Source organism: Stegastes partitus, unplaced genomic scaffold (genome assembly GCF_000690725.1).
Source record: "Stegastes partitus isolate 25-593 unplaced genomic scaffold, Stegastes_partitus-1.0.2 Scaffold1598, whole genome shotgun sequence".
NCBI classification, from domain to species: Eukaryota; Metazoa; Chordata; class Actinopteri; family Pomacentridae; genus Stegastes; species Stegastes partitus.
The window spans coordinates 24,577-41,863 of record NW_007579329.1 but is presented as its reverse complement, the minus strand read 5'-3'; the positions used below and the strand labels follow the sequence as shown (position 1 = coordinate 41,863).

General features: G+C 38.4%; 1 protein-coding gene across 2 annotated transcripts in view; it reads left to right on the top strand.

The window, feature by feature from the left end:
• Positions 1-17,287, top strand: part of atp11b (ATPase phospholipid transporting 11B) — a 59,854-nt gene that overhangs the window by 18,592 nt on the left and 23,975 nt on the right. For both annotated transcript variants that reach the window (XM_008300855.1, XM_008300854.1), the window contains exons 6-25: positions 546-674; positions 1,833-1,936; positions 3,457-3,504; positions 3,922-3,986; positions 4,520-4,601; positions 4,699-4,849; positions 6,021-6,218; positions 6,587-6,745; positions 7,116-7,303; positions 9,361-9,429; positions 9,837-9,910; positions 10,236-10,339; positions 11,189-11,370; positions 13,494-13,697; positions 14,759-14,912; positions 15,043-15,145; positions 15,258-15,403; positions 15,662-15,721; positions 16,190-16,317; positions 16,686-16,824. In XM_008300855.1, coding sequence (XP_008299077.1) covers positions 546-674; positions 1,833-1,936; positions 3,457-3,504; positions 3,922-3,986; positions 4,520-4,601; positions 4,699-4,849; positions 6,021-6,218; positions 6,587-6,745; positions 7,116-7,303; positions 9,361-9,429; positions 9,837-9,910; positions 10,236-10,339; positions 11,189-11,370; positions 13,494-13,697; positions 14,759-14,912; positions 15,043-15,145; positions 15,258-15,403; positions 15,662-15,721; positions 16,190-16,317; positions 16,686-16,824 — 2,487 coding nt within the window. The remainder of the gene's footprint in view (positions 1-545; positions 675-1,832; positions 1,937-3,456; positions 3,505-3,921; positions 3,987-4,519; positions 4,602-4,698; positions 4,850-6,020; positions 6,219-6,586; positions 6,746-7,115; positions 7,304-9,360; positions 9,430-9,836; positions 9,911-10,235; positions 10,340-11,188; positions 11,371-13,493; positions 13,698-14,758; positions 14,913-15,042; positions 15,146-15,257; positions 15,404-15,661; positions 15,722-16,189; positions 16,318-16,685; positions 16,825-17,287) is intronic.

Here is a 17,287-nt window from a genome sequence, read left to right as displayed (position 1 = left end):
TGTCAACACCAGTGAAATAGCATAAGGTATACAGGGTTGCTGTGTGTCATTGGAAGTTTGACAGCTGAATGCCAGTGGAGTCTAAGTAAAGTCACAGTGCTGAAATGTTTAACTTGTTACTCATAGACAACATCTAATTAGACAACTTTCAAAAAAATGTCAGTAACAAATGAAGTGTTGATCCTGTTCAATTACTCAAAGAATCAATTGGAATATATGGAAACCTAAATTGTAAATATCAATAGAACATTCTTGTCCTTGCCAGTGGTATTTAGGGTAGTGTTAGCCTTTTCTAAAAATAGAAAAGAGGATTTTCAGCAACAGGACTAATGTCTCTAATATTAATCTGGCTGTAAGACATTGAAGACTTGGGAGACTTGGAATTTAAATATATTATATTTTGTGATATGAATCTTTTCACCCAATGAAATTGTAAGGGTGAATAAGCTTCTTATCTAAACATTAGGTAGACTATCCAACTAAAATATTGCATAACTTTTGAACAGTTTTGACCAAAATGTGTGTGTTTCTGCCTGTCCATGTAGGTGGGAGACATTGTTCGTGTGGCTAAAGATGAGACGTTCCCAGCTGACCTGGTGTTGCTGTCGTCAGATCGTGCAGATGGCACCTGTCACATCACCACAGCCAGCCTCGATGGAGAGACCAACCTTAAGGTCTGTGTGTGCTGTGAACTGCATCGCTAGCTTGCTCATGTGTGAGTGTGTGCGGATCCTCTTTGATGCGTGCACAGTTCAAACTAAATGGGGACACCTTTAGGAAAACGTAATAGGATGAGTGGTCAGAAGCTTCACCAGGTACGTTTGAAGCTGCGCAGTTGTATGATATGAGGCATTGCAACAAGTGGAGTTTTATGAGTGCTGTCACCAGTGATGATAGTGGTGCCCCGGAAAAGAGAGCTGATGATATGGTGATACTGCTGGAGCACAAGGCTGATGGGACTCAATTCAAGGCTCTATGCATGGAGAGAGCTTCATTTAGGATCATTTATAAGCAGCTTAATGGAAATTGTATGCATATATTAGGTATTAGTTTTTCATTAGTTAGAAATGTCTATGGCTAATACCAGCTTTGTGGGTGTGCCATGTGTATGCGTGCCCTGATAAAGGTTTCAAAATGACTTGTATATGATTATATAATTTCAGTGTTTTATACCGCTTAATTTTGTATTTAGCAAGTCCTCTCTTCCCCTCCCCTCCCCTCCCAGTCTTGCCGGAGGCTGTGTAACTTAATTGTCTCTCTAACGACATCCAGCTACTTCTGTTACGGTTTATTTATACAGCATGGTGGGCTTTCAGTGTTGGCCTAGAAATAGTCTTTGCATCTTTTGATATCTTTATAAATCGCTGTCAGTTAAATATGTTTTGTGTAATGCATAGTGCAATGCATATGTTGCTGTGATGTCAGTTAAATCACATATCCAAAAGTGTCTGAAGTTTTGAAAAAAATCACCAATTTTCAGCACTGTTTTTAACAGAGCTGGTCTGGTAATTTGCTGGCTGTGCCAATGCAGGATTTGTCCTGTATAAAATCAGTCAAACAAGTAGTTCCAGGCTTTCAGTCTACTAGTTTGGCTTACTCTCACATCTACCCTATGCTGCCATTCTCTCTTCTCTGTATGGCGTCCTCTGCAACAGGGTAACTGCAACTTACAGAACCAGTTGTTTTGTAAATAGAAAGCTTTTTTTTTTTTTTTGCAAACTACATGTATTTGTCTAGGAATAATTTTGTATTAAAAATTCCCCATAATTGTTCCATTAAGCAATGTTTCCTTTCAATCAGCATGTAAGTATGTTTGGTGTGTTTGTTTGTAGACCCATTACTCTGTGGCAGAGACATCAGTGTGTCAGTCAGTGTCCCAACTGGAGGCTTTGCAGGCTGTGGTGGAGTGTCAACAACCTGAAGCTGACCTGTACAGGTAATCTGCCCCCTCCCCCCGATGTAACCACACCTTTAGACTGGGAGGACAAAAGCCCACTGGGAGGTCCAGGAGGTTCATGCAATACTGAATAGTCCCAAGTAAACGTATTAGAACATTAGGAATTAAGATTCTGCCCTTGGGTAATTATGTAGGAAAATGTTTGTGCTTCTTTTATCTTATTCTTTATTGCTTAACTGTCACTCTCTCTGTCTGTCTCTTTCAATTCGATATATATATATATATAGAGTGATAGATAGATTTTACCTTCACATGTTCTAGGATTCCCTGAAGATTTCCTGGAAGTCTCCAGACCCCATTTTAATAGCCACTATAATTCAAACATGGTAGACATGTCCTGCCAGAAATGTGTTATTAAATGGATGATGGGGTGAGATGGCTTTGTCACCTCTTCAGCAACCTCTTTTCCTCCTGTCACTTAACTGCCCGCTTTAAGATCGATCAGTGTATTTTTAGAACAGGCAGTTTGTTTTTGTGGCTGTTTTCTCCCATCCCCCTCTTAGGTTTGCTGTCACTTCCTTTACACCCACAATGTTTACATGTGCTTAACCAACCCAGGTTGTCAGCTTTCTTTAGTAATATGATTTCTTCAACATCAAATTACAGTAAAGACATTAGCATAAACTTTGTTAGAATTCTGCAGAAGGGACCTGATTGTTTACATTTTAACAATTTTTTTTTTTTTTTTTAAACAGTTATTGCATCGGGACATATGCATCACAAACACTACAGTTAGGGGAAAGGATTTCTATGGCAATAGTGCAGCAGCATAAAAGGAAAGCTCTATACTCATTATAATGGATCCGTGTTTTCAAAATAATTTAAGCCAAAGTCCAGCTGAAACTGAAATTAAGTCTAGATATGTCTGCGCCTTGTGTTGAACATTAGCTCATTTTGTTAGCTTTTAGACTTAATTTAAGCCAAAGTCCAACTGAAGCTGAAATTAAGTCTAAGTATGTCTGCACCTTGTGTTGAACATTAGCTTATTTTGTTAGCTTTTAGACTTTCTCAGTTTCAGTAAAGTTGTTCATGATGAACCTATTCTCTTTGTCCTGTGTGAGTCAAAAACCTGTGTAGGCTCAGTCTAATTGCGAGGTTGGTGGTTCGATCTCCTTCCCCTCCACAGTCGAAGTGTCCTTGGGCAAGACGCTGAACCCGAAGTTGCTCCCAATGGCAGCCTTGCATGGCAGCTCTGTCACCATTGGCGTATGAATGTGTGTGTGAATGGGTGAATGAGAAACACATTGTAGGTGCTTTGGATAAAAGCGCTATATAAGTGCAGACCATTTAATAAATATAAAATATGTCAGAGGGTAGAGGAAAAAAATGTTACAAGCATAGGTTTTTATAGAGACTGGGTTGTTGAGGTGTGCCTAAAATCTTTCTCAGATTTCCTGTGTTTACATGTTGTTGTTTTTTTTCCCAGTACCTGTGTGCATGTGACCATAGTTTTAGACTCCATTAGTCCAATCAACTGAAATGCATGTGGTGTTTTCCAGATTTGTTGGTCGTGTTACGGTGACTCAGCATGGGGAGGAGATAGTAAGGTAAGACCAGATTTATCCAGCTGTAGTGACTAGTCTTTTAATTAATACATTATTTATTAAAAGGTAGAACTACTGTTAAATGGACATCCCTAATAAGACTGGTATTAGTGTAAGGTCTGGTGCCAAGGTTACACCTTTATACAAATACAATGGGACGGTGTCAATGTGACTTTTAGTAGAGCATTAAGTTTTTTGTATGGATACATATACACATTATATGGGTATACATGTACTATATACATATATAAATAGATTTTTGTATATTTAATCAAAAGTGTGTCTTTTACAAGAGAGTGGACTTGTGCAACATAATTAAACTTATTAATTAAATAGTATATAAGTTATGTCTGTGTTGTAAAATCCACAACCACATCCATCTTTATTTGTGTTTATGTTGTTTCTTTATTTTAATGTCAGACCGCTGGGTCCAGAGAATTTGCTGCTGCGAGGTGCCAGGTTGAAAAATACCAAAGAGATTTACGGTGAGTTAAAATAAAGGGAATGAAAAGAGATACTTCAGCACACCCCAACCTTCACCCAAGCTGCAGCTAGAGAAGTAAATTATTTCTCACAAAGGAAATTTTCAACTTGAAATGACAAACTATAGCTTTTAAAGAAGTTGTGTTTGAAATGCGGTCAGGGGAAGTGGTGCTAGAGTGGTGATGCAGCTACATCCCAGCTGTCACATGAACAAGTCAGGCACGGTAGTATTATGAGCAGGACAGGCTACTCATTATCATGCAGCTGAGGTCTGATGATGTCAACTAAACACTATTTCTGTGGAGCAAGTCCTGGAAGGGGTTTACCTGCACATTTAATAGCAGTGCCCTGAAGGTTCCGTGTTGTGTATTCTATATAATATTGCAGTTGTTTTGTGTTGAACCATGAACTATTTCTCCATTTTGGGCACATGCATTGTTTTGGTTTCTTATGATCTCATGATTTCAGGCATTAATCAATTAGCAGTATAATGGACAAACCTGTTGTAAAATTGATATTTACTGTGCTGTTGCAGGTGTGGCAGTTTACACAGGGATGGAATCCAAGATGGCCCTCAACTACAAGTGCAAATCCCAGAAACGCTCTGCAGTAGAGAAGTGAGCAGTTTCTGTGGTCTCTCAGAGTATACAACACATTTCTCTAATAGAACATGCTTAGTGCAACCGTCGACTTCAAAATATTTCCTTACACCAGGTCAATGAATACCTTCCTCATCATCTACCTGGGCATCCTGCTGTTTGAGGCCGTCCTCAGCACCATCCTGAAGTATGCCTGGCAGGCTGAGGACAAATGGGACGAGCCCTTCTACAACCAAAAGACTGAACAGGAGAGAAACAGCAGTCCGGTCAGTCTGCTTTTCACCAAGTAACAGAGGAATGCATTGTCATTGATTTGTGTTTGTAAGTAGCGCAGACTATCAGCGCCAGAGATAAGATCAGGTGACATTTTTGCCAACATTCCTTCCCTCCCGTTACATACGTAACCTGTGTTGTTTTTCACTTTAATCTCTTCACCAAATAATAATGGGCTTGCTCTCTCTTTGATTAAACAGTGAATTAAGTGAAGATCTAAAGATGAGGCCCTGCTTTAATCCACACCTATTCACACATACAGACCTAGAGGGGTGCTGGTAGGGCAGCTTTAGCTTCTTTAGATTTTGTGACAAGGCATAAGAATTGAAGTGTCTGTCACTGGGCCAGTCTGCTGGCATATCAGCATGTCTGCCAACACTAGTCAGTCAGTGAGAACAGCAGCCTCTATGTATTGAGACAGTGAGAGAGAGAAAAAAAATCACATTTGTGCTCTTGTTTTCCTGCTTCCTGGAGACGAGGACGAACAGCAACAAATTAACAGCCATGTTTTCAGATTTATGAAAACAGGATCTTCAGAAACCAATGACTTCATCTCTCCCCGTTACACTGGTCTTCTCTCTCAAGGGAAGCTACTTGTATAAAGCCTTAAGATTACAAATAACTTAATTGCTCAATTAGTGTTTGTGGTATTTTTGTTGTGTGTCCTACCTGTTCTTTCACATCAGACAGAGGACCAGTGTACTAGTTGCTAGTGTGTGTTTGTTTTTTAGCAGTTTGGTCAGAGCTTTTTCCAGGTCTAACATGTCATAAACATGGGTTTTGTAAAGCTGATACTGATGCTGATCCTCTGTCTCTCAGTCTGCACTCATTCCTCACTCTCCTTTCCTGTCACATAAAGTAATTAACTCCTTAATGGGAATGAATTGGCCTGCCTGCTTTGATTTAGAAGGATCAGTACTGAAGCCACATTATTCTGTGTGTGGCTAATATGTGTATAAGGCTTTTTTTTTGACAGGGAATCTCATCTTTCCTCCATTTTTTTATTTTAAAGATTTTTTCACTCACTTTAAATTTTGTATCATAAATTTAAATAAGTAATCATCTTGGTACTCTAAATGTATGGCTTCATACATTTAGAGATTTTACATTGTTCTCTTTTCCAGTTTCATTGAAAAACTTCTCTTTTTGATTAATTTTCCTCAGATCTTAAAATTCATCTCAGACTTCTTGGCATTTCTGGTCCTCTATAACTTCATCATCCCCATCTCGCTCTACGTGACTGTGGAGATGCAGAAGTTCCTGGGTTCCTTTTTCATTGGCTGGGATTTGGACCTTTACCATGAGGAAAGTGACCAGAAAGCTCAGGTCAACACATCAGACCTCAATGAAGAGTTAGGGCAGGTATGGAAGAGGACTAAAGATGCATTAATACTGTTCACTCACATGTGCATACCCTAAGGTAATATCTGTCTCATTTGTGTTTTAGTATTGTATAGAAAATGGCATATACTGTATACACAAAAAGAGTTATCCAATCAAACATTGTATATTGTGTCTGTTATGTATTTTGCTGTATGTTTGCAATAAATATGAGACATATGAGCCTTTTTTGATTCGGAAAAAAACTGAACAGAAGTTTCTGTTTGTGTGTGCATATTTAATACTTAACATATATTCTCTATAACTGGATGAACACAAAGTGAAAGAGCTCTGTCCTACCTTTAGTGATCCTCAACTCATGTGTGCATGTGTGTGTTTCTGTTTCCTAGGTGGAGTATGTGTTTACCGATAAGACGGGTACGCTGACAGAAAATGAAATGCAGTTCCGTGAGTGTTCAATCAATGGAACCAAGTACCGGGAAGTTAATGGCAAACTGGTACCAGAAGGAATGACAGACGATTCACCAGATGGTTCTACACCTCACCTGGTAACTCACGTATACGTTACATTCATTTTCTTTTGGCAGACACATACATGAGTAGCTACACACTGTTCTCACTGCTAGCATAAAACAAATTAACTTCAGAACATAGAGGCGTGTTTTTACCTCAGGCCATTGATCGGATCAGCTGTGGATGTTGGGCTAATGCACCAACTCAATGAATAATGGGATTGTACAACACATGAATTGGCACAAAATGTTCAAATTCACAAACAAAATGTGCATTTTAACTTCCACACCTTCACCTCTGATTTATCCATGACTTCTGTTCACAATGACATACAATACTTCACTGTCTAGACTACAAATTGATGTTTATTCTCCTCTCATCCTTCCCTGTTGTCTTTCCGTCCAGATTGGTGAGGAATTGTTATTTCTCAAGGCGGTGTCATTGTGTCACACAGTTCAGATCAGTTACGACCAGCCAGACTGTCTGGTGGGGGGAGGAGACCCTTTCTCGCATGCCAACGGCTTCTCTTCCAATCACATGGAGTACTATGCCTCTTCACCAGATGAGAAAGCTTTAGTGGAGGCAGCAAAGAGGTAAGGCTGCATTAGAGCTTCTGCAGATATGCCCACTCTTTTGTAAGTTTCAAATGGTGCACAGGCTGAAATCTGAACACAACCTAGAAAAAAAAAGTTAGCAAAAGTTAAGATTAGTTTTAAATGGAAGATGGTGTTTTTTTGTGGTGTGATACCAAAAGAGCTTATGGTTTAGACATATTGCATGGGTGTTTGTTACAACACAGGAAACAGAAATAATTGTGGTGCCCTTGTAACACATGAACACAACATGTGCAAGACATTAACCAAGCAAAAGATAAGAGACGATGTTTATATTTTTAAGTAGACTTAAGAGGAGAGCTTGGGCTTTACTTTAGCATAAATATCATTATGTCTGCACCATTTCTTGACCATTGCACAAGTATGAAAGCCTGCTTTTGACATGATGTTAAATTCCACCTGCTTTACAGCCTTTACTGATTGTGTCAGCAGCAAAGGGACACTGAAGTATTTGTGGAGATTGGACTGTTGGATACTTGTTCCTTTTAGTACGACAGAAATACAGCACAGGCAGCAATCGAATGTCAAGAGAGTGGTTAAAAAACGCTCAAGCAGACGTGTGGAAAATGGCTTGAAAAAGCGAAAAGCATTGATAGAATGTGAACTGATTCTATTACAGCGGTTTAATATAGGATAGCTAAAGCTGGGACCACAAAAATAAATTCCACAACAAGATAGACATGCATTAGTATAACAACTTTCTAAGGCATAGAGATATATTTTCACACAATTTATAGAATAAAACAGTACAGTATATGTTGATATAGATTAATGTTGTGTTACATTCCTCATTTCTTGGGTAAATCCTTGCCAGTGTTTGTGTCTCTCTTCTCTCACACTTTCTGCACAACCCTGCCCTCACTCTCCCTCTGGGCTCCAAACTGGTGCCACCTGATCACAAGTTCTCTTAAAACCTGGAGGGAGACGGCTCTCGTCTAATAAAGAATATTTCAAAGATTGAATGATATATGTGAACTTGATGTTGCAACTGAAAGCGTGAAAACAGCTGACAGATTCTGTTAATTTGTGGAAACTTCTCACTAATTAAGTGTCATTGAGTGAGAGTGAGTAGGAGTGCAGTCATTATTTTTAACAACATAATTAAATATGTGTAATGATGTGACTAAGTTTGCTGTAAATTGCAATGGCTCCTGACTGAGAAACTGACTGCTTTTAAATGCGATTTTTTTTTTCTTCACATTTTGACAGACTCTTAATTAGTCTGTTTTAATAAATGTGCTAGTGACATCTCACATGTGGCTTTGACTTATTAACTCAACAGTTATCCCACTTTGTAGAAAATCTTGAGATATTTATCACCATACAGCCTGAAAGTACCAAGATATAGTTTGTCCCAGCCTTAAAAGAAAAAAATGAACAATGAACAATGAAGAAATGTAGCAGTGTAGAAGAATGTCTTGTTTAAAGGTTTAGACAAAAGCTCAACTTTATAATCTTCTTATCGTCCTAAAAGTTGGATGCCATAGACTGAAAACTGAATATATAATACTCAGGCAAAATACCAATATAGACATAACTTCAGCCTAAATTCTCAACACTGTACTTTGATTGCAAAAGGTAACTTAATTTCCTACTGACTTGATATTATTGGTAAAGTTACACCTAACATGGCAGGATTGCATATCTGGGCACTATATTGTAATGATTAAGAACATCTCAAATTTGTTTCTTTTCAAACAGTGGTTCAATGTTTAGTCTCTTTATAACAAGATGGTCCAAGAGTGTATATATGTGATGCTAATTTTCTGTTTGTCCACCTGCCTTTCTTGAGGATGTCCGGGCTTTTTCCCAAAGCATAAACACATGCCATTAACTGCAGGCAGCATCCCTCCATGACTCTGATGGGGATCAATAACTGGATTAGCGAATGAATGACTGAATGTATTAAGGGGAGTGCTGTAGCTAAAAGTCAAACCTGCTCAACTTTAAATTGGATTGTCACCCAGTGTTTAAAGGTCAACATCTTCACTCTCCTAATAATTCTATCTTTGAGTGCTGTCTCTTTGTTCCCTCAGGATTGGAGTGGCCTTCACTTGCAGCAGCGGAGACACCATGGAAATCAAAACATTTGGCAAGTCAGAAAAGTATGTCACCCTTTTTATCTTCTAAAGCACTAATACTCTGAACTATTTTACACGGATGGTCAGCAGACTCTTAAAATCACATGACGACAGATGAACATTTGACCACCAACTGTCAAGTGAAGCTTAATATTTTCTAAAGCTAATACAAAATGAATTGGTCAAAATGATGACTTGTTATATCTTTTATTTAATCATGTCACAACACTTTGGAGCAAGTGATCATAGTTTTGAGTTGTTGAATGTTGAACCCATATTATAGCAATAAAACCTGCAATCTAGACAGCAGCCAAAGACAGAAAGTAAAGCCCACTCATCCAAAACAAATAGCAGTAATGTGTATGTCTACTGCTTTCATCCCCACAGAGTAAATTTAACACAACTGTTTTTCTTTGTCACTGGTCTTTCAGGTATAAACTACTTCATGTGTTAGAGTTTGATGCTGACCGCAGGAGGATGAGTGTCATTCTACAGACTCCCTCAGGTAACACCATCTTCTTTGACTACACAATGTTTTTATCATTACTGACAAAATACTGCCTTCAACTACCAACAATGCAAGCAAAGGACAAACATACCGTACAGTCAGAGAGAAGATGATTAAAGGTGAATCATAAAAGCTAAATGAATATGAAATGAATGCCATAAAAATATTTAAAATAATTTGAGAACTTTCACATTAATAGGTTTATAAGCAGATTTTAAATATATGTAATCTGTGTGTGTGTGTGTATACACACACACACATACACACACACATATATACACACATCTTTTTATGACTTCTTTATCGTGTCTTGGTTTTAAAGGAGGAAAAGTACTTTTCACCAAGGGCGCAGAGTCAGCCATCTTGCCTTTCACCACCAGTGGTGAGATTGAGAAGACAAGGCTGCACGTTGACGAGTTTGCCTTGGTGAGAGTTTATTTTTTTATTTTCAATAAAATTGTTCTGCAGCAGTTTATCTTGTTGCTGTCATAATACACATTTGATTACTGCATAGTAGCAGATGAAATTCTATATATAGTAGCTGTATATATTCTCTATGGCATGACATAGTCTCCCTGACAGTTTGAGTTAATATAGTTATCAGTGTTGATCTTTTCCCCATATGAAGGAGGGCTGATAAGCAGACATTGCCTGTCCTTTGAGACACATTTAATAACTTGATATCCCACACTGCCACTTCAGAGAAAAAGTCCACTCTAACATAAAATAGAACCTTTAAATGTTTTATTTTTTCATTCATACAGTATATTCACAGTTGTGTGTCTGTGTTTGTGTAGGCCTGACGTTTTCCAGTGTTACAGTAATTACTTTTGGCTCTGTCGCTCTCTGTTCCCATTAGACTATAAATTCTTCGTCATTGCATACACACACACACACACACACACACACACACACACACACACACACACACACATATATCCGGCCTCCACATCATGTCATCAGACGTCAGTACCCAGGAGTCGAGGCTCTGGACTGGGTTGATTTGTGGTCATCTGCCCCTCAGGCTGGTTCTGTGATTTAAAACCAAGCTTTGATAATTTGTTGTTCTGTTCTTTCTCTCTTTACTTTTGTTCTTTTCCTTCTTTCTTCCTCTTCTTTACCCTTCCTCTTTGCACAAACATTATTTCTCATTTAATCCTTTATAATTTTACATACCCTTTTCCTCTCTTTCTTCTAATTTCTCTTAAACTCTGTCTTGTTTCTTCTGTTTGTTTGTTTGTTTGTTCTACACCCATCCTCTTCATGCCATTGTAGAAAGGTTTGCGGACTCTGGTGGTAGCATGTCGACACTTCAGCCCAGAGGAGTACATCGATGTGGACAGGCGCCTGAACGCCGCCCGCACCGCGCTGCAGCAGAGAGAGGAGAGACTGCAGGAGGCCTTCAGCTACATCGAGAGAGACCTGCAGCTCCTGGGAGCAACGGGGGTGGAAGACAAGTAAGAAGGCTCTGAATATAAATTGGAATATATTGGTGTTGTACCTCACCTCAAACAGTTCTCATCCCACTCATAACTCATCCCTGATGTATATGTCTGTGATTTATTAATATTTCACATCCAGGAGAAATTACTTCATCAGTGCATTCTAAAAAGAAAGTAAAGAGAAAAGCAAGACAGTTTGGCTGAATGTACTTACCTCCTTTGCTTGCTATTGATAAAGTTAGGTATGTACAAAATAAAGTTAACTGATTCCACTGATTCCAAATCTAGAGTTCTGGATTCATTTCAGGGCTTTCAGGTAATTGACAAACATCTGAAACCTACTGCCCATTTACAGTGATAATTAATGTCTTTTATCATGTGTTGGCACTGGCAGTGAGTAAATAACATGTTGTTATTGCTTGTAAAGAAACGTGTTTATTTCTGCTTGGATAGCTTTAACAACAATCTGTGTCATGTAAAAGTACATTGTGTTGTAGCACATGGATGTTTTACTGACATCCGTGTACTTTTAGCCACACTGGCTGGTGGTTGTGCTGTTCGTGTAGTTGGACTGACCGTTATCCCACCATGTTGATCCACACCTTTAAATTGAAGAGTCACTAAAAATTTTGTGCAGACATTCCTTTTCCCCAGAGGATGAACCTTCTGAATTTGATGATCTCCTGACTTTACTGCAGACACCATGAGCAGGTTGACTTCTGTAGTTTTTTAGTAAAAACTTTTTACAGTTATTGAATGAGTTCCCATAAAGTTCAGTACAGATAGTCATGGTTACCAGCAGATAAAAATTAATGACTTTGGTCTGTTTGACTTGATTTTTTATCTAGCATGATCAGCTCAATTTTTTGTCTAACTTATGACCAAACTGTCAAAACAAAATTCCCATCAGCCTCAATTGCTCTTTGTGTACACTGGTAACAAGCAAAAGTTAGTATACTAAACTGAAATGCGTAAGAAAGAAAATCTGTTAAACTGTGTGTTAGGAGTCACTGTGGTCATTTAGATTCAAGTACTGCTTTTTAAAGGTGCAGCCTCATTGAGCTAGTAATTTGACTATGGACTCATAGTCCTGTGAAATGTTCTGTCCTTGAAAATGCAGTAATCCTACATCATACACTCAATAAAAATGGTATTTGTTTGGAAGTACAGCAACAAAAAATAGACGACCAAGCTCTTGAATATTGTACTATGTTAGCTGTGTGAATCAAAAATAATTTGACAATAAAGTAAAAATGTGGTATTGTAATATGGTAGAAAAACCACATACCCAAAAACAGACTAACACAGTGGGAGGGAGCATCTTCAACAAACAATGTATAGTCAGCAGGGAGACGGAGACGTCACCTCACTGAGCCTCTCTGGAAATGAACGTTGATATGTGTTTGCATCCGTTCACCATCTGCTCCTCACATAAGCCTCTCTCTTCTCCTGCTTTTTTCTCTCTCTCTGCTCTTTCTCTCTTTTCTCTCCGAAGCTGTGTTTCTGTTTCTGAAATGATTTCCTCCCCAGGCACACATGGTCACGATCAAAGGATCTTCTCTATTATGGAAGACATGACTAACATTTCCCTCTGTTTTCAGTCTATTATGAAGAATGTAATGCTGATAGGCATGGTAATATTAGATCATATCTGCCGCCTGTTAATCTCTCTGTAGGAATCTTAACTGCAGTTAGAGATACTGTATTCTCAACAAATCAGTGCTGCCAAATGTCAGAGGCAGTTTTCACCCTTTTCTTCTCATCAGACATGAGCAACATGCAGACAACTATGAGTACTTGGAGCTGTTAGTTTCATGTCTTGCTGTTGATGAAGTCTGTTTAAATTTCCTATTAGTCTAACTGTACTGGATGCAGGGTTTTTTTCTTTGCTTTGAAGCTGGTTTGTTCATGCTCAGGCATTACTTGGGAGATAAAAATAACTTGAAATGTAGAGTTATTGCTAATCCCTGGGGGTATTACATTATGAACGCTGTAGTTTACTAGCAAGCTTGGCAAAGGGCTTCACTGCATCACTACCAGGGTAATTAAAAAATAGATTTAAACTCTAGCCAGTTTTGAATATACTACACTGTGGTACATGCCTACATGGTCTATATTTTCTCTCTTGTGTCCCTTAGACTTCAAGACAAAGTCCAGGAGACCATTGAGGCTTTGCGACTGGCAGGAATCAAAGTGTGGGTGTTGACAGGGGACAAACACGAGACAGCAGTCAGTGTCAGCCTGTCCTGTGGCCACTTCCATAGAACCATGAACATCTTGGAGCTCCTGCAGCAGCACTCTGATAATGAGTGTGCTGAGCAGCTCCGCAGACTGGCCAGAAGGTGAGTGCAATTTGCGTAATTTTGCTTTTTAAAATGCATTTATTCTCTGGTACTGAGTTGTATTATATTTTCATTAAAATGTACTTTAACAGTGTGGATCTTTAGGAGTAATCCATAGTTAAGAGACAAAAATTATGCTTTATGTGTTTGGTTTTTCCCCCGAAATTTTCTAAATAGTTAAATTCCACATTTGGTTACCATCACATACCTGGCCTCAAGCATGCCTCCATAGTGGTGATCTTTAATCCTCTGAAACCTCAAAACCTGCCATGCTAATTAAAAATTAAATAAATAGCAGAATTATACCATTAATCATAGAAAGGAACTGTATAAACAGACAGAAGGAGCTGTTTGATTTTCATCTTTAAAAAAAAAAAAAGAGAGAGAGAGAAAGAGAAGCCTTTCATGACTCAGCTGCAACCTACAGTCATGTGACCGGATGTGGCAAAAAAAGAAAGTTGTTGAAAGATAAATTTAGCATGGTAAAATATCTTTCTCGAGTTGATTTACAGTGTACTGTGACAAATGCGGAGTTTGTAAAGATTGAATGAAAGAATGTAAATACTAAAATATCTCTAGCCACCATTTTTTTTCCCGTTTTTGTTACCCCTTTTGGTTGTTGGGGGAATTTTTAACCTTTTTGTTTTTGGGTTTTTTCGTTTTTTTTATTTTGATTATTCAAGTTTTTTCACTTTTGGTTTTTTTTTTTTTTTTGTTTTTATGATTTATGGCATTAAATCTGTGCCATACAGCACAAAAGACATTTTTGAGTTCTCTACTTGTAGCCATGGTTGTAATGTTCCCATAGAGGTGTGGGACTTTGCAGTGAAAAATGAGCCCACAGTGAGTAAAAATGCAACAGGAGGACAAAACACCCACAAGCTGCTTGAGGTTTAGACATTAAAATGCAGGCTTACTGTATAAAGTAGACTGACTTTGTGGCAACTATTAATAAAGAAGACAAAATCAATGTGCTGGTGAAAGGACTAATAGTAAAATCCAAAATGGCATTACATATTGGTGATGGAAGCATTCCTCATATTGTGACCCTTTCTTTCCAGGATAAAGGAAGACCATGTCATACAGCATGGGTTGGTTGTAGACGGGGCCAGCCTGTCTTTAGCATTGAGAGAACACGAGAAGCTCTTTATGGAAGTGTGTAAAAACTGTTCGGCTGTGCTGTGCTGCCGCATGGCCCCACTGCAGAAAGCTAAGGTAGTGACACACTGCTGTACACAACACCAACCACAAATGGGAAAGTGTAAATATTTCAGTGACATTCATCGTCACTTATGGTGTGTTCATGTGATGGAACCAGATGTCAGTGTTATTTTATTCTGTCTAGGTGGTGCGTCTTTTAAAGACATCTCCAGAAAAACCCATCACCTTAGCCATTGGGGATGGAGCTAATGATGTCAGTATGATACAGGAAGCCCACGTGGGCATAGGTAGGCACTCAACAAATACATACATACACTGGCAATATGGTCTCAATCTCCACTGCATTTGTATTCTGCTGTGTCGTCTCATGTTTGTTGGTGCGTATGCTTGTGTCTCCAGGTATCATGGGGAAGGAGGGTCGCCAGGCCGTGAGAAACAGTGACTATGCAATAGCCAGGTTTAAGTTCCTGGCTAAACTACTGCTGGTCCACGGTCACTTCTACTACATTCGAATAGCTACGCTTGTACAGTACTTTTTCTACAAGGTAAGGTCTGGTTGTGGTACAGATGTTTATTTATTTATTTTTTTACTGTTTTCTTACAAACTTTCTTTTTTTTTTTTTTGCGATAGCTATAATCATTTTGGTAAAATGTTTTGGGGTTTTGAAATCCCACTTTCACACCAACTATGTGATACCATGTATATCATTGGAGGAGTATATTCAAAGCTAGAGAAACAGGCTTTTATGTCTCCTTTCTGTGCAATATTTTAATGTTTCTTTCTTTCACTCTGTCTTTTCTAGAATGTGTGTTTTATCACGCCCCAGTTTTTATACCAGTTCTTCTGTTTGTTTTCACAACAAGTAAGTCTCTTTCTCTCTCTGTTCCTCTCACTTTTCATATGTCATTGTTGTTTTGTTTCTGGTTTTTGATGTTGCACAGTCCTTTGTTGGATTATAGCACTGAGTACATTATGAAATAGACAGCAGGTCTTCTTTCTAACACTTGTTTCAAAAGCAAGAAAGAACTTTGTTTAAAGTCAGTTGACATTGATTTTTTTTTTTCATTTGTTTTGCATTTAAAATATTCATGCAGCATTGCTCCGGAACTTAATAATAATTAATTTTTAACAACATAGAGGATATTAGTCCTACGAAATTAGTGTAACTTATAGTGGAACATTATGCCACATTGTAATCTGTAATGTGTCATCTTTTCCCCTCTCTATCTGACTCTGTTCAGCCTTTCTCTCATTTTTTTGGCTGACTTGTGGATATGGGTTTTAGCTACTAGGTTGATGTTAAGTGAAATCCCGTCTCTGTCCAATCTAGACTCTGTATGACAGTGTTTATCTGACACTGTACAACATCTGCTTCACCTCGCTGCCCATCCTGGTGTACAGTCTGTTTGAACAGCTGGTCCATCCACATATACTGCAGAACAAACCTGGCCTGTACAGGTAAGGCTCTGTGTAATTACCATACATTAATCACTGCATATTATCATTAACTGTTTGCTGGAAACTGCCGTTTTTATATATTTTAAAAAGAGAAGTAACTCTGTTTTATGCTGTATCACAATCTACAGACACGGTTATCTTTTTTTAAACACTCTTTAGCAACTACTTTGGGCTAGAAGGAATTTTATGTAACATTTTCAGTAAGCTTTGTCCTCTGAATGCTCCTCGTTCCATATTTCCTTTAAGATTTCTGTTCTGAATCACAAAATAAACACTTCTAACTTATTTATCACAGTGAAACATTAAACTGTGTTTTGATACAGTATATTGTCTTTGAATATAAGAAAACTTTTTTTTGTATTCTACAGGGATATCAGCAAGAACTCTATGCTGTCTTTCCGAACATTCTTGTACTGGACTCTGCTGGGCTTCTGTCATGCCTTTATCTTCTTCTTTGGATCCTACATACTGATGGGAGAGGACACCACACTTATGGGCAATGGACAGGTGTGTGCTAGTCAGAGTATGAGGTTCTCCATAGTAGAATCCAGAGAGGCGATCTGGTTCAGAGGATTTTCCAAAAACAAATGTGGAAAATGTAACTTTAGGCCATAAATTGAAGGTAATGAACGGATGCAGGACAGCCATTTGTGACTGTGTTATTGATGGGGTTGGTTTTCTGCTGGTATTTCTGCAGCCACTCGTTCCCTTGATCTTGCTCTTTTCCTATCTGTCTCTTTGTCATTCTTTTTGTTTAACAGTTTAACAAATCTTCTCTTGCTGTGTCTTTTCCTTCCTGCTGCATATCTTTCTCTCTGTATGAAGTTTGGTATTTCAGAAAGCACTCACTTTTATTGCTCTTTCTTGGTTGTCTCTGTCTTCCATCTTTTGTTGATTACGCCTTTTTCCTTCTGCCTTCACGCTGTGCATGTCTTCAGATCTTGCGAGCTAACAGGCAGCTGGTAAGCGT